At 40.4% G+C, this 13,140-nt stretch overlaps 1 protein-coding gene across 4 annotated transcripts in view; it reads left to right on the top strand.

Moving 5' to 3' along the window:
- Positions 1-3,128: 3,128 nt before the first annotated feature.
- Positions 3,129-13,140, top strand: part of MYBPC1 (myosin binding protein C, slow type) — a 112,055-nt gene continuing 102,043 nt past the window's right edge. For 2 of the 4 annotated variants that reach the window (XM_019544730.1, XM_019544733.1), the window contains exon 1: positions 3,129-3,285. In XM_019544730.1, coding sequence (XP_019400275.1) covers positions 3,261-3,285 — 25 coding nt within the window. In that variant the 5' untranslated portion in view covers positions 3,129-3,260. The remainder of the gene's footprint in view (positions 3,286-13,140) is intronic. The other 2 variants (XM_019544729.1, XM_019544732.1) reach the window with 1 other exon arrangement.

The following is a 13,140-nucleotide window of genomic DNA, read 5'->3' on the forward strand; positions in this document are numbered from 1 at the left end:
GACAGTGATATTTTACTGCAGAGCTAATTAGTCAGCTCCACAGTAAAGCGCATGTATAGATGCACCTATTTATATGTCCCAGTAGTTAGAGTGGTGGGCACAGTTTACAGAGAGTAGATAGACAAGATAGCCTATCTTAGATAGGTATTTTCAAAACTACTGTATAAATATCATCCTCGGTCAAATGCAGGTATCTCTTTCAAGATCCAGAGCCCTTAGGAACTAACCAAGAAATTGACCAAATCTGAGATCAGTACCAGTCTTATAGCTTCCCACTCACCACTCCTTTTAAAAAAAAGTTCAACCAGTTCTATAATTGTTCAAAATAAGTGAAAACATTTTCAAAATCTTTTGTACCACTGCTGTTACTTTTGAACAAGTAGCTCTGAAGCAAGCTGATTTTTGAGACGGAAATTCTGAAGCTTCTTTGGATACTTCTAGGTCTATCCACATCATATTAAGAAGACAAGATGGAAGAGGTGGTATTTACCCATAATGCTGGTACTGGCACAATTAAAAAGGAATATACTAAGCTGAGTGGCCTATTGTCATGACTTTCTGGACACTGACATATATAAACATAGCTTCAAATAAGTCCAGTTAACTGACCAGTTCTGTACCCTGGGTGTGTCTACATGTGCAATTAGTGCACCTAAATTTTCATGCAGAAAATTCAGGCATATTTAACTGTACCCCTGCACACATCTGAATGCGTACCTATGGGGAGCAAATTTGCTCCCAATGGGCATGTCCAGACAAGCACGGCCACGCGGTAAGTGGCGCTGCAAACATGTTTGCAGCATCACATACCACACAGTCCAATGTTTTCTGTGCTGCAAGGATGTGCTGGCCAAGTGTGCACTGAACCAGGGTTTTTTCTGTGGTTTTTTTATAACCCTTGGATCAAAAAAACCCAAAAAACCATGGGCAAAAAAACTCAGAGCAATGCAAGCTCTGCCAGTACACACTGCTGTAAAGTGGAGCCAGGTTGCCTAGAGTCATGCTTCACTGCCAGCCAGGCTCTGTGCAGCAGAATTGCCGCAGCTGCAAGCCCTGGAGGCCCCCAGGACCTGAGGTAAGGTGCACTGCTGCTACTTGTCCCTGGGGAACCAAACATCCATGCATGTCTGGATGCACCCAATGGGAGCAATTCAGTCTAGGTCTGCTCCTGCCCTGCTTTGCCCACCTGAAGCAGTCAGGTGGAGCTGCAGGGTACCAGTCCCAGGCTGGCAGGGGTCACAGGGGCTGAGTCTGATCTCCACATGGCTGGGAGAGCTGTTCTAGCTGCCAGGCAGCTGCATCCCTGCCCTATGGCGATCAAGACCCATCCATATCTCCAAATAACTGGGAGAACTGTCCCAGCTGCTGGGCAGCTGCCTCTCAGCCACTTGGAAATCAGGTCCCAACCTCCATGGGGCGGGGAGACAGATTCCCAGCAGCTGGGACAGCTCTCCCAGCAACATAGAGATCTGGATGGCTCCTGTTCTCTATGTGACTGGCAGGCAGTGTCCTGCCAAGTGGGGACAGCTCTCCCCACTCCTTGTGACCCCTGCTGCCTAGGTTGACTGGGAGCAATTTTCTCCCGCCCAGTGTCTACATGTGTGCTTCAGCACATTGATTTAATGCACTGATTTCTGGTACCTGTATCTGCAGGTACTAGAAAATGGCATGTTAGACAAATCTACCGTGCAGTAATTGCTATGCACATGTAGTTGGTGACACTTTACTATGCATTAGGTTAGTCCAACATGTAGTATAGTGTCTTGTGTAGATGCATCCCCTGAGTGGTGGCAGCACATGGCACAGGAGCAGGGGCTCGAATTTGCTGCTGTGGGAGGAGACGGCACCTCCTTTTTTTCCATCAACATGTGTCAAGTGACTATTTGGACACTGATTTTTAGTAGCAAGAAAGAGGAGCTGACATCATCTCTACTGGAGACAGAATTGGAGCCATTGGAGGGATGGGTCAGGGTGAGTGGGTGGGCCAACAGGGCATGGGAGGATGAGGAATGTCCCCTAGCTCCATTTTGGTACCCTCCCTCCACTCCAGGCAGTGCCTGGGGCTTGTGCTGCATTTGTCTACCCTTTGTTATGCTATTAATGCAAACCTTTAGAAAAGTTGCACATTCCCCACTGTAATTACTTGTTATGATTTCCAGTGTGCCTAAGAATTAATAACAAAAATCTTTTTTGGGAGGTCTGTGTTATTCAGCCAATTACTACAATTTTGCCTTTTAAATCCCAGAAAGTCAAGTAGCAAATAAAGCATCAGTGAAGCCAGTATAAATGGAGATGCATTTCTGCTGCCCATGTGTTCCTTTTTTTAGGTAAAAGTGATACAAAAGGGGTCAATCCCAGTAGTGGTTAATAGTACAGCGGTAGAGGTAAGAACTCCCATTGCAAGTGACAGGGATTGGATTTGCATTTTTGCCGCCTTGCTTCCTGGGCTGGCATGGGCTAGGAATGTTGCATCTGCAGCTTGTGCAACATGGTATTATCTTGTCTCTCAATAGTGACCTCTAGCTGACAAAGAAGCAGTAGTGAAAAGTACTCTGTAATATCCAAATGCTGTTGGCTGCAACTGAGGGAACCAAAAAGGTGCAAATCCAGGCAAAAAAAAAGGAAGGCAGTAAAAGAGGAGTCCTTCCTGACTCAAAAAGCAATGGAGAGGAATCTTTTTTTCCCTGCGTAAGAGTGATGTGAAGTATTCCTTTCCCAGTTCTTTCTGTTTTACCTGAGCAAAATTTTCTTACAAAAAAGGACCAAAGTTATACATTGCTGTGTGTGTTTTGTCACATACATGTTTGAGTCTTTATGCCATGGAAAAAAAGTAATTGTATACAAACAGTTCATATCAGTTCTGCATGTTAGAGAGCCCTTTGATAGCTTGGCAATCCTTTTTTATTCCTCTCTGTCTGTGCGAGAGAGAGAGAATGCAGTGCTGCTGAATTTAGAAAGTTATAGATGTTCTCATCAGCCACATGAAATGCAATGGAGATTCCTTCCAAAAGCCAAGAGAGCAGAGGCTGCAGACAACAGATGTGAGAGGGGTTCCCATAACTGTCAATTTTCAAAGTGTTTGCCTTGAAAAGAGAGGAGGTGCTATGCTGACTGATTTTTTCAGTGCAGTATTTAAAGCAGAGGAATTCTTCTCCCCCCTGCTTGTCACACTGATCTGTACACTCTCAACTGGACTTGGGGCTACTACTTGTTGTATCTGAAAGGCTGAAACTCACTGGGAATAAAGAATTATTGTAACAATGCCGGAACCCACCAAGAAAGCTGGTAAGCACAACCATCATAACCAGAACACTTTTTTAAAAAACTATGTATCTTCACAGAATGCAGAAGATAGCCTTCAAACAATCTTGCATGGAATAACTAATGATATCCTAGAGTGACCATCTTAGCCATTGTGCCATCATTACACTACTGCATAGTTATATCATTAATCGTTACATGTTTGGGGATTACAATAGAATATACTACAAAATTGAATTGACCTGCACTTGTCTTAAAGAACAAAAAAAAAAATAGTTCAGCAAGGAAGAGCTTACTGCCTTCTCTTCGAAAAATATGCAAGATGCTTGAAGTGTAGTTCCTGATTTTTTTCATTCTGTCTATAAATCATCTTGAGCTGCAAAACAGAACATGAATATATCTTTGTGTTTTTAAAAATCGTGCCTATTAAGGTTTTTCTTTTCCTCTTCCAGCTGCCTGTTTACCCTGATCTCATTTCAGCTTCTATTTACCTGATGTAAACTGATGACTTGTCAATAAATCAAGCTATGGCTTGTCAATAAATCATCAAGCTAGGGTATATATTATTGCACTCTTAAAGGATGCAGTCATAAATCAATTTAAATGCTTTGATGTGTGTGTGTATGAGTAATGTATATACAGTAAGTATATATAACAACTCAAACTTATTCTGTTACATCTTGCATGTATAGACTATGCATAATATATATTATATGCATCTATATTAACAAGTATATATTGACATAATAGCTTTTTATTACATCTTGCACATATAGTCCATATGTGCAAAATGTAACTGAATAATACTGCTTTAATATATGTACCTATTAATGGCATATATTGTCTATTGTCTATATATGCCTATGTCTGCAACCTATATGTCTATTGTCTATATATGTGAGATGTAACAGAATACATACATTTTTCTGTACAAATCGAACCATTACAGTATGTTTTGCTGGACTGGAGACATTGTTACAGCTAGTTTCAGGAGAAGAACAGTTAAGGACAGCAAAGTTAGGCCACTTCCCTGCTGATTTTTGCTGGCATAATAGTTCCTAGTAAAGCCCCTAGTTCTTTAGCTTGTTACCAATACATATCATAGTTCATTAAAGAGAATTGAGAATGGCTTAGTTTTTAATAATTATTGTCTTTTGATTTTTAAAATATGTACCTATTATTATTTTGAACTTTTCAATGAGTAAAAGCAAAGTTAATTGTATATATCATAATTTTATTTACACAGAAAGAAACAGTCAGCTGTGTTAGTCTGAAGATGGGCAGAAAGCAAGGCAGGGTTACACCTTAAAGATTAACTGGTTTAGAAAGGCACAAGCTTTGGCAGGTGACAGCCTACTTTGTGAGATGCTGATCAAGTATCTAACAGCAGTCTGTCACTACAGAAGCTTATGCCTCTCTGAACCACTTAGTTCTCTAAGGTGTCACCCTGCTTTGCCGTCTGCCCATTTACTTACTTATGCAGTCAATATCTGGTGGTTGGGATTTTTGTTTTGTTTTTGTGGTTAGATTGGTGGGATGTGGCAACTGTCAGGCCTCCTGGATCATGGTATATGCATGAGGACCACCCAGACCTTCCATGCACATGCCTAGGCAGGAATTTTTTGGAGGAGTGGAGGCTTCCCAGACCTTCTATCCTCCCTCTGGGCCACTGAGACAGAATCCAAAGACAAGACAGAGTCCAGATGCGAGGTACTCGGTGGCTGTAGTTGTATAAGTGTCTGGGTATCAAACCCAGGTTTCCTATGCAGTATTCCACAGGGGACACCTAGATTGGTGGGATGGTCTTGGATCACATTGTTCTCATTCTCATTATTTTTTGCACATATAATGCAAACAATCCTGTATAAACATAAGTATAAAGATGGACTGGATACTCTTTGGACTATGATTAAGAAGAAGTCTGTAGATAGGCTACAAACAATATAGATAAGGCTGTAGATAGGCTGCACAAACTTTACAGTTTGAACTGAAATACCAACTCTTTTGCAACGTTTGGGTAATGAACTTCCAAGCCTTATACATCAAGTAATCCTTATTCACAAGAGGAAGGTTTTGCAGGTTCAATCAGGCCTTTACTTTGAAACACCCAGAGAAGGCATGAATAAACATATTTTAGTCATTAATAATTCAAAAAAGCTTTGAGATGTTTTGTAGTGGTACCTACGTATTTAGGACAATTCATTAGACATGTTAAGCTAGATTATGACTTCACTTTTATCAGCTGTAATCAGATGAGGTTGCTGTCTTACACATGTTTAACTGACAGAAGAATCTTCTTCCTAATATATCTCCTCTTCCCTAGGGCCTAATCCTTTGTGGTGCTAAGTATCCTTGGTTCACAATGACTTCAATGGAGTTATGGGCATTCAGCACCTCATAAGAAATGCTAAGCCCCTGACAGCAATGGGAATTATTATTTTTTTCAGTTTACTTATAAAAACCAACCTTACAAATAAAATTGGATGTATTCATCAAGATAATTTGGTGACAAGTTGAGTGAATAAAGGGGATTTGCAATTTCTGAAAATCTGAATAAGTCCATTTATGTATAAGCATGTGCAGGATAGACCATTATGCCATTTAATTTGACATTGACCTATCAGTAGAAATTTCATTAGCTTCGAGGCTTCTTGGAGTGTGTGTGAGCACGAGTGATTTAAGAGCAAGGGTCTGAACAACTGCCTGAGTGATACAAGGGCTTCAGCACCTGACCAAGGGAGCTATGCACGTTGCAGGATTGAGCCTTCAAGCAACAGTGTTGACATGCTGTGATGATCAGTTTACTTGCTTGCTCTCCTTAGTGCCAGAGGACAATGATGGATGAAGTATCCCACTAAAAATAGCTACAGCAAATGCTTGTATTAATATGGGAGCCTAATCCCCTATGCTAAACCTAGAGCCAAGCCCCTTCTAAAGTATCTTATTTGTAATGCAAATGATTTACGCATGTATTAAGTGTTCTTTTTTGATCTTCTATTTGAATAGCTATAATGAAGTGTAATGAGAGTGCATTCAAAGACTTTCAGTTGAAACAAAAATGGAAACATTTAGGCAATATTTAGGCAAACATATTCAAGGAGATTTTTGTTTGGAGAGAATATTTTTGGTTAAGAATAGATCAGGTTCAGCAAAAACATTAAAACATATCTGATTTTAATATAATATTATTGTAGTTCCAAATGTTGCCGATAAAGCTTGCACAAAAGAAATTAATGATGGTAGAGCAAACAAATGTCTCAACCTGTTTTCAGGGCCTTACGGCAGTAATAGCATAAACATTTTAAATCTTGAAAGGAAGTGGAAAAATACTTCAGAGATGGGAATGAATTATGAAAAAAGGTATATATCCCTAGAGCTTCATCATCCTCACACCCATCTCATCTACAGCAGGCAGCTTAGGGTGATAATATGTTTATCTTAGAGTACTTAAGAGACTTTGGTTGATTTCTAATGTTTCTTGGAAGGTCAGCAGTTTCAGCTATACAACAAGTGAGGCTTCAGATCCACATGTGTCCAGTAAATGCATCAAAACAATTTTCAGGGTGTGAAGGACTGAAAGCAATTAATTAATTATAAATGCCCTTGCACTAGCAAGTCTCACTACTCATTGGTAGGTGTTGCAATGACTCATTCAGAAAACTTACCATTTTTGGAAAGCAGTAGGCTGAATATAATAGAAGAAGAAGGGAAAAGAAATGCTTCAGATGCAGAGCTTTGTATCACAATAGCATCTTAACAATAGGTTTCCCAACATTTTTAAAAGAGGCAATCTGAGGTCTTGATCCTGGACTATTTATTCATATAAATACTCCCACTGAAATTAATTAGATTTCTTACATGAGTAAGGATTTTCAGAATCAGGAACTAGTTCAGCAATTGAATATCAATGTTATTACTATACTCTTATTAGTGATTTGTTTTTTAGGCTAGGGACAGAAATTACACATGAATCAGTATAAGTGATCAGAAACCAGTTCAAATCTGTAACGCAACAGAAGTTCAGTACACATAAACCACTTTCAAAATGGCCAGAACCAGTTTAAGATAAACCTGGATGGGTGTAGTATCAGGCTTAACTGAATTAAATTAAATCAGTTTATTGAACTTCTGTTCCAAATTCCCTTCAGATTCAAGTTAACTGAAAGTCTTCAGTATCTCAGGATGCTTGGCACCTCCCCCACAGCCACCCCGTCAAAGGGTGCAAAAGCTAGCCTTGGCCCAAGTTGTCTGCTTCAGCCCAGCAGGGAGGCATGCTCTAGTGCCCTCTGGCTTCTGGCCTGAGCCACTGAAGGGATAAGCCTGTGTGTCTGGAATCAAAAGTGAGTGTCTGTTTACTTGCTTATCAGTTCAATCTATGCAGCTTAGACTAACATGCAAAGATTAAATTGATTTAGCCTTGGGTTTTTTAGTGTCTGTACTTAGCCAAAGGGAGAATCATAGTTTTATTCTCCATAAAGCATTAAATGGAACTACTCTTTCCTTTCTCTCTCAGAATGCCTCCAGAAACTCCTGACAACAAGGCTTACTCTCAAGTTTCTCAAAAAGGAAATTCTGTGCTGCTTGCTGTAGCAAAATGAATCACTAAAAATGGCATACAGACACTTATTGCTTCTATAGAGTATTTCAATTTCATACCCATACTAGGAATAATAGGAATGTTCAATGGCCCAGACGTTAGACCACCTTCACAAAATCCTAGAAAAACAAGCTTTTTTCCCCTTCCTTTTCCCCCACTTTCTGACAATTTTTTAAAGAATTAGAATTAATATTTAATATAAATTGTTATAAAATCTGAGGTTTGGGGTTTTTCTTTTCTCTTATTTCTTTGAAATGCAATGTACTAATAACCAGTTAACTTGAAAAAATGCAATTTTGAAACATTTTGAGTGGTTGTACAGTATGAGTTTCTCTTACTAGCCTTAATATTTTTCACTTCATTCAGACCTAGTCCTCCTAGTAACTGCTGCAGAATTTTGCCTCTGAAGAATGTTTTATTGATCATAAACTGCTGTGTTACCACTATCTTCTTTCCTAGTTTAAACCTCAAGTCTGGATATGGATATGAGTCTTAATATAGCCCCAAAATGAATAATGCAGCTGATGTTGTTCTTCCTATGTAGATAAATGCTATAGAAAGGCATAGGGCAAGCATGCAGATATTTTGCATCACTATTTTTTTCTTTTGATTTTAAAATGTGTCCCCTCCACCTTTAATTAGAGCTAGCTTGAGTATTGGTTCCCATGGCAGGATTCATGCACAAAACCCAGACACACACAGGTCATTATGAACATTCAGATGTGGGTAGATAAATAGCAGGCACATCTACATGAGATGCTACATCACTATAGTGGTGGGCTATGTCACTGTAGCTCATTGCTACGGTGACATAGCATCAACAGGCATGAACTGTGACATTTACACTACTGGGCAGTAGCATCAGAAAAGACCTGTGCATCGGGACTGCACAGTAATATCAGTTATTGTTCATTCATTAGTATTTGCTTAGGCAAGTACTACATGACTGTGCAGTAATCACTGCACAATCCAGTGCACGTGTAGACATGCTCACTGTCTTCCTATTTTTAGTGGCACTAGATTTGCTAGGTTTCTTCTCAGTTTCTGTCTTCTAAAAAAATCCCTAATCCTGAACTTATTTTCTTTGTCAATTCTTCTTCAATTCTTTCTTTCATTAACTAACAACTGTAAATGCTTTGCAACAAACAGGCTACAAACATAAGCCTTAACACCAGAACTGAATCCTCAGGGGTGGTTCACTATGCCCATGCTGAGCTTTACCGAGCAGGGATGCACAGATCCATTTGTGGGAGGGGACCCAAGTTATCCTTAGGCTGTCTTTGGCACCTCATAACTTATTTCCAAGCATTGCTCCCATGCGCCCTCCCAAGATATCAGTCTTTCAAATGCATATATTGACCTTTACCCTCCACCTCCCAGATGTTTATGACTGTGTTTTCTAGAATTCTTAATCCAATGATTCGCAAACAGGATGCCATGGCACTGTGGGGTACCTTCAGATCCTTCCAGGGGTGTTACAGAGTGTTACACAACATTAGCAGTTAGATGTGCAAACTTGATTCACAAGATAAACCCAGAGATTTCAAATAGGAATCGATAATGTTCAAAGCATTATGACTTATTGTGGTATTTCTGAGTCTTTGCAACAGAAGGATTGCTCTAGTATTTTTCCGTAGTCAACAGTCAAGTGAAAACTAAGCGCTAACATTTTCCAAGCTGTGCCTTAAGTCTAGCAAGGAGTGCCTTGAGTCTGAAAAGATTGAGAACCACTGGTTTAATATGCTTGAAAAGCAGTTTACATTGGCAAAAGAACCCCTGAGGTGTTTCTGAGGATGGAAGAAATGGCACTAACTATTGTCTCCTTGTAAATCTTGTTGACATTTATAGGACAATAGTAATGGATAAGGCAAGATCACTTTGGACTGATATTGGTGTTATCTCAGTTCAAACGCCACTCTGTCCTACTTGCAAAAGAATGTAAAAATGTAAATTTAAAATGTTTATTTATAAATATGGAATATATATATATATGAAAAGGAAGCTGCAAAAGAAAATTTTCTTCCCAGTGAACTAGAGGGGACCTTGTACTTGGTAGAAATGTAATTAGCAATGCTGCTTTTATGCTTCCCTATACTGCACCTGTTGTGTAGATAAATAAAGGACTGTCCAATTCTTTCCCCTCCTAAGTCCTAAATATATCACCTAAAGAAAGCTTTTTTTAACGCATGCTGCACCTCCTTCTGTTTCATTGGCAAACTGGATGAGTTTTTGCTTTTCAGCTTAGGTATCTCCCTAAAACAGGGTTTGAGTCAAATAGCAACAAGAGGGCACAAATATCTGGGAACATACTGTTTATCAAAAGACAGCAGTCACTGGATAATCTAATAAGTCTATGGGAATTTGTATGGTACGGCAATAAGGAGTCATATGAGAAGTGTTTAAAGCAAGGTTAGTTCAGAAAGAATTAAATATAGGTTGGAACAGAGAAACTAAGCTTGGAGGAGTTTCTCACAGAATAGGCCAAATCTCAGTAAGGCCAAATCAGGAAAAATGTTCATAGATTTCACTAACCTAGTGATCCTGATTTAACAAATTAATTAAGAATTTAGGGTGTGGGTAGGTTCCTCAACCACAATGCAGATTGTCTTAATAGACAGCCTCTTAGTGTGTTAACAGATGTGCAGCTCCCCACTCTAACTCATGACACTTCACAGAAAGCTCCATGAGTCAGACCAACTTTGCTGACCCAACAGACATTTACTGTTGGATCAGGAGGGTGGGTGATTGAGCTCCGCTTTGGAACTGATCCAGGAAGAGAGGCTGTGTATCTGCAGTGTCTATTCCCTAGCCCCACCCTCCTCTCCTAGCTCTCATGCTGTCTCAGGATGGGGTGTGGGGGAAGGCAGGAGAGGGAGATTCATTTTGGGGTTTCCCCATCCTGCTCTGGAGCAGGGGGGCAGGTGAATTGGAGCCCCACACCTCAGGGGGCTCCAACCCACCTGCCCCACCCCCCAGCGCTGGCCAAACTCATCCCCCTCCCTACTCCCCCTCCCATTCTGAAGAAAGCGCCTTGGACAGGGCTGAGCTTTGTCCTCCCAGCCCTACTCCAGGCATGAAGACAGATATTAATGCAGGTGTTCTGCTTTGAAGTGCCTTCATCTGAACCCTCATGTAATGGCAGATCGTTGTGCAAGTGGGCATTTTTAAAGCACTCTGCAGCTGTGCACATCTGCCAGTGCGCAGCTGTAAAGCACTTTCAGTGGCCAGTCATGTGACAGTCACATCTGTTAGCACCTTAAGGTAAAATGACTTGCCTTAATCTCAGTGAAGTTTTGTCTTATATAGTTACTGTTGAGTTAATTCATTTCTTATTATACACTGATAGCATTTGCACTCTTCTTAGGGATTTTCAGTAAAGAGCAAAAGGGGAAAATGATTAATTTTTGTTGTGATCAAAAGAGTTTTCTGGTTCATCTGTACCAATATGAACTGGAACATTTCATTTGACTTGAAGTTGTAGGTCTTCTTGTTGGTGACCAAAAGCATGTTCTAGTTAAGATAAAACTCTTCTCCCTAATTTTAGATGTGGCAGCTAAAACAATAAATTGATAGTTCCAAGTTCATTCCTCATGACCATATTTTCTTCTGCTATTTTAAAATCTGTTTTTCTCTCCCTATGTCTCCACACTTTCCCCAGTTCTCCGTTAATCTGGCCTTACTCCTCCGTGGTACTTTCTAGCAGAGGTCTGCAGATCTACATACTAACGTGACACATATTCACATCTTCACGCCACGGTCTGTTCATACATAGGGTGGGGAGGGGATGTTTCTACTGCACAATGTTTTTTTTTCAAGCTTGAATAAGATCACATTTCTTTTTAAACTCGTCCTCCTCATGCAATACTCGAAGTCAGGAGGCTCCATAAGTTCCATCTGAAGAGTTCCTTCCCAATCAGTTCACTGGGGATAGTCTGATCCCTTTCGCCACTCTAAACTAGTCAGACGCTCTATGCCTAAATTCATGGCTGTCCAGAAACATTCACAAACTGGAGAGCAAAGAAGATTTGGAGTAGAGGTTTGGTTTTCTCTTCTCTGCCGGGGCAGCATAGCAATTGAGGAAGCCATTTTAGCAAGCAGTCTCCAACAGCAGCTGCCTTGAATTCCCGTCTACTCTTCAGATGCTGCAGATGTGAAAAGGGAATTACTGTTAGCTATTAGCCAGCAACACCTACCAGCCTGATTCTTGCTCACCAGTTTCCCAGGACCTAAGGCATACAACATACTGTGTGGAGTGATCACTCTGTGGTCCTTCTCCTTCTCTGACCCACCTCTGCTTTCTCAGAATGATGAATCTCTTCCCACACAAAAGGGCTCTCACAGGGTCTTGAACAGAAATTTGTACAGACAGTCCCTGCTATCTTGTCACTGAAGATGTTCCTGTACAGTCTATCAGTACATGTAACAGAGGGTAGCATGCAATCAGTTGCCACAGCTCTTCCGTCAGTATGTGAGGCCTGATGCTAGTTATTTTGATCATATAATTGCACCAAAAAACATGAGGCTGAATTGATTCAATCTTTGCAGGTTAATCTTAGCTGCACAGATTGAGCCAATAAGCAAGCGAACAGACATTCACTTTTGATTCTGGAATTGACTATCGTGGCCCAAGCCAGAACCCTTGGGGTGCTAGAACGCACCTCCCTACTGGGCTAGAGCAGACAGCTTGAGCCAAGGTTAACCCACCCCTGCTGTGAGGTGGGGTTTGCAGGGGAAGTGAAAAACATCCTGGGATGCTGGGGATTGTAAGCTAACTTGAATCTCGAGGGGATTTGAAACAGAAGTTCAATAAATTGATTTAATTTAAATCAGTTAAATGTGATACTATAAAAATCCAGTTTTATCTTAAACCAGTTTCAGCCATGTGCTTAGCCTGTGACATTGGCAGTATCCAGACTTCCAGGTTTAGCTGTAGTTAGTTTAAGTTATACATATGAAAAAGGGATTCTACTTTAGGCTGTGCACTTCTGCATGGGTAAAAGGAGAAGAAATATCCCCACCTGTTGATTGATTGATTGCTTCCCTTACTGAGAGAGAAAGAGAGAGAGAGGCACAGACATAATACATGGCCTTTTTCCTTCTTTGTTTAAGAATTTAATGTGAAGGCATGAAATAAAAAAGATTAAACATCCCAGGGGCAGTGGGTGCTCATATACAGATGTAGACTCCAGTGAAGGCACAGAGGGTCAGATGCCTGATAACATTTTTTCCATGGCATTCTCTCCAGTCTTACTAAGCTTCCATCTAAGCTTTCCTTTGCCCTA

Source organism: Crocodylus porosus, unplaced genomic scaffold, assembly GCF_001723895.1.
Source record: "Crocodylus porosus isolate Cpor-Errol unplaced genomic scaffold, CroPor_comp1, whole genome shotgun sequence".
Taxonomy (NCBI): domain Eukaryota; kingdom Metazoa; phylum Chordata; order Crocodylia; family Crocodylidae; genus Crocodylus; species Crocodylus porosus.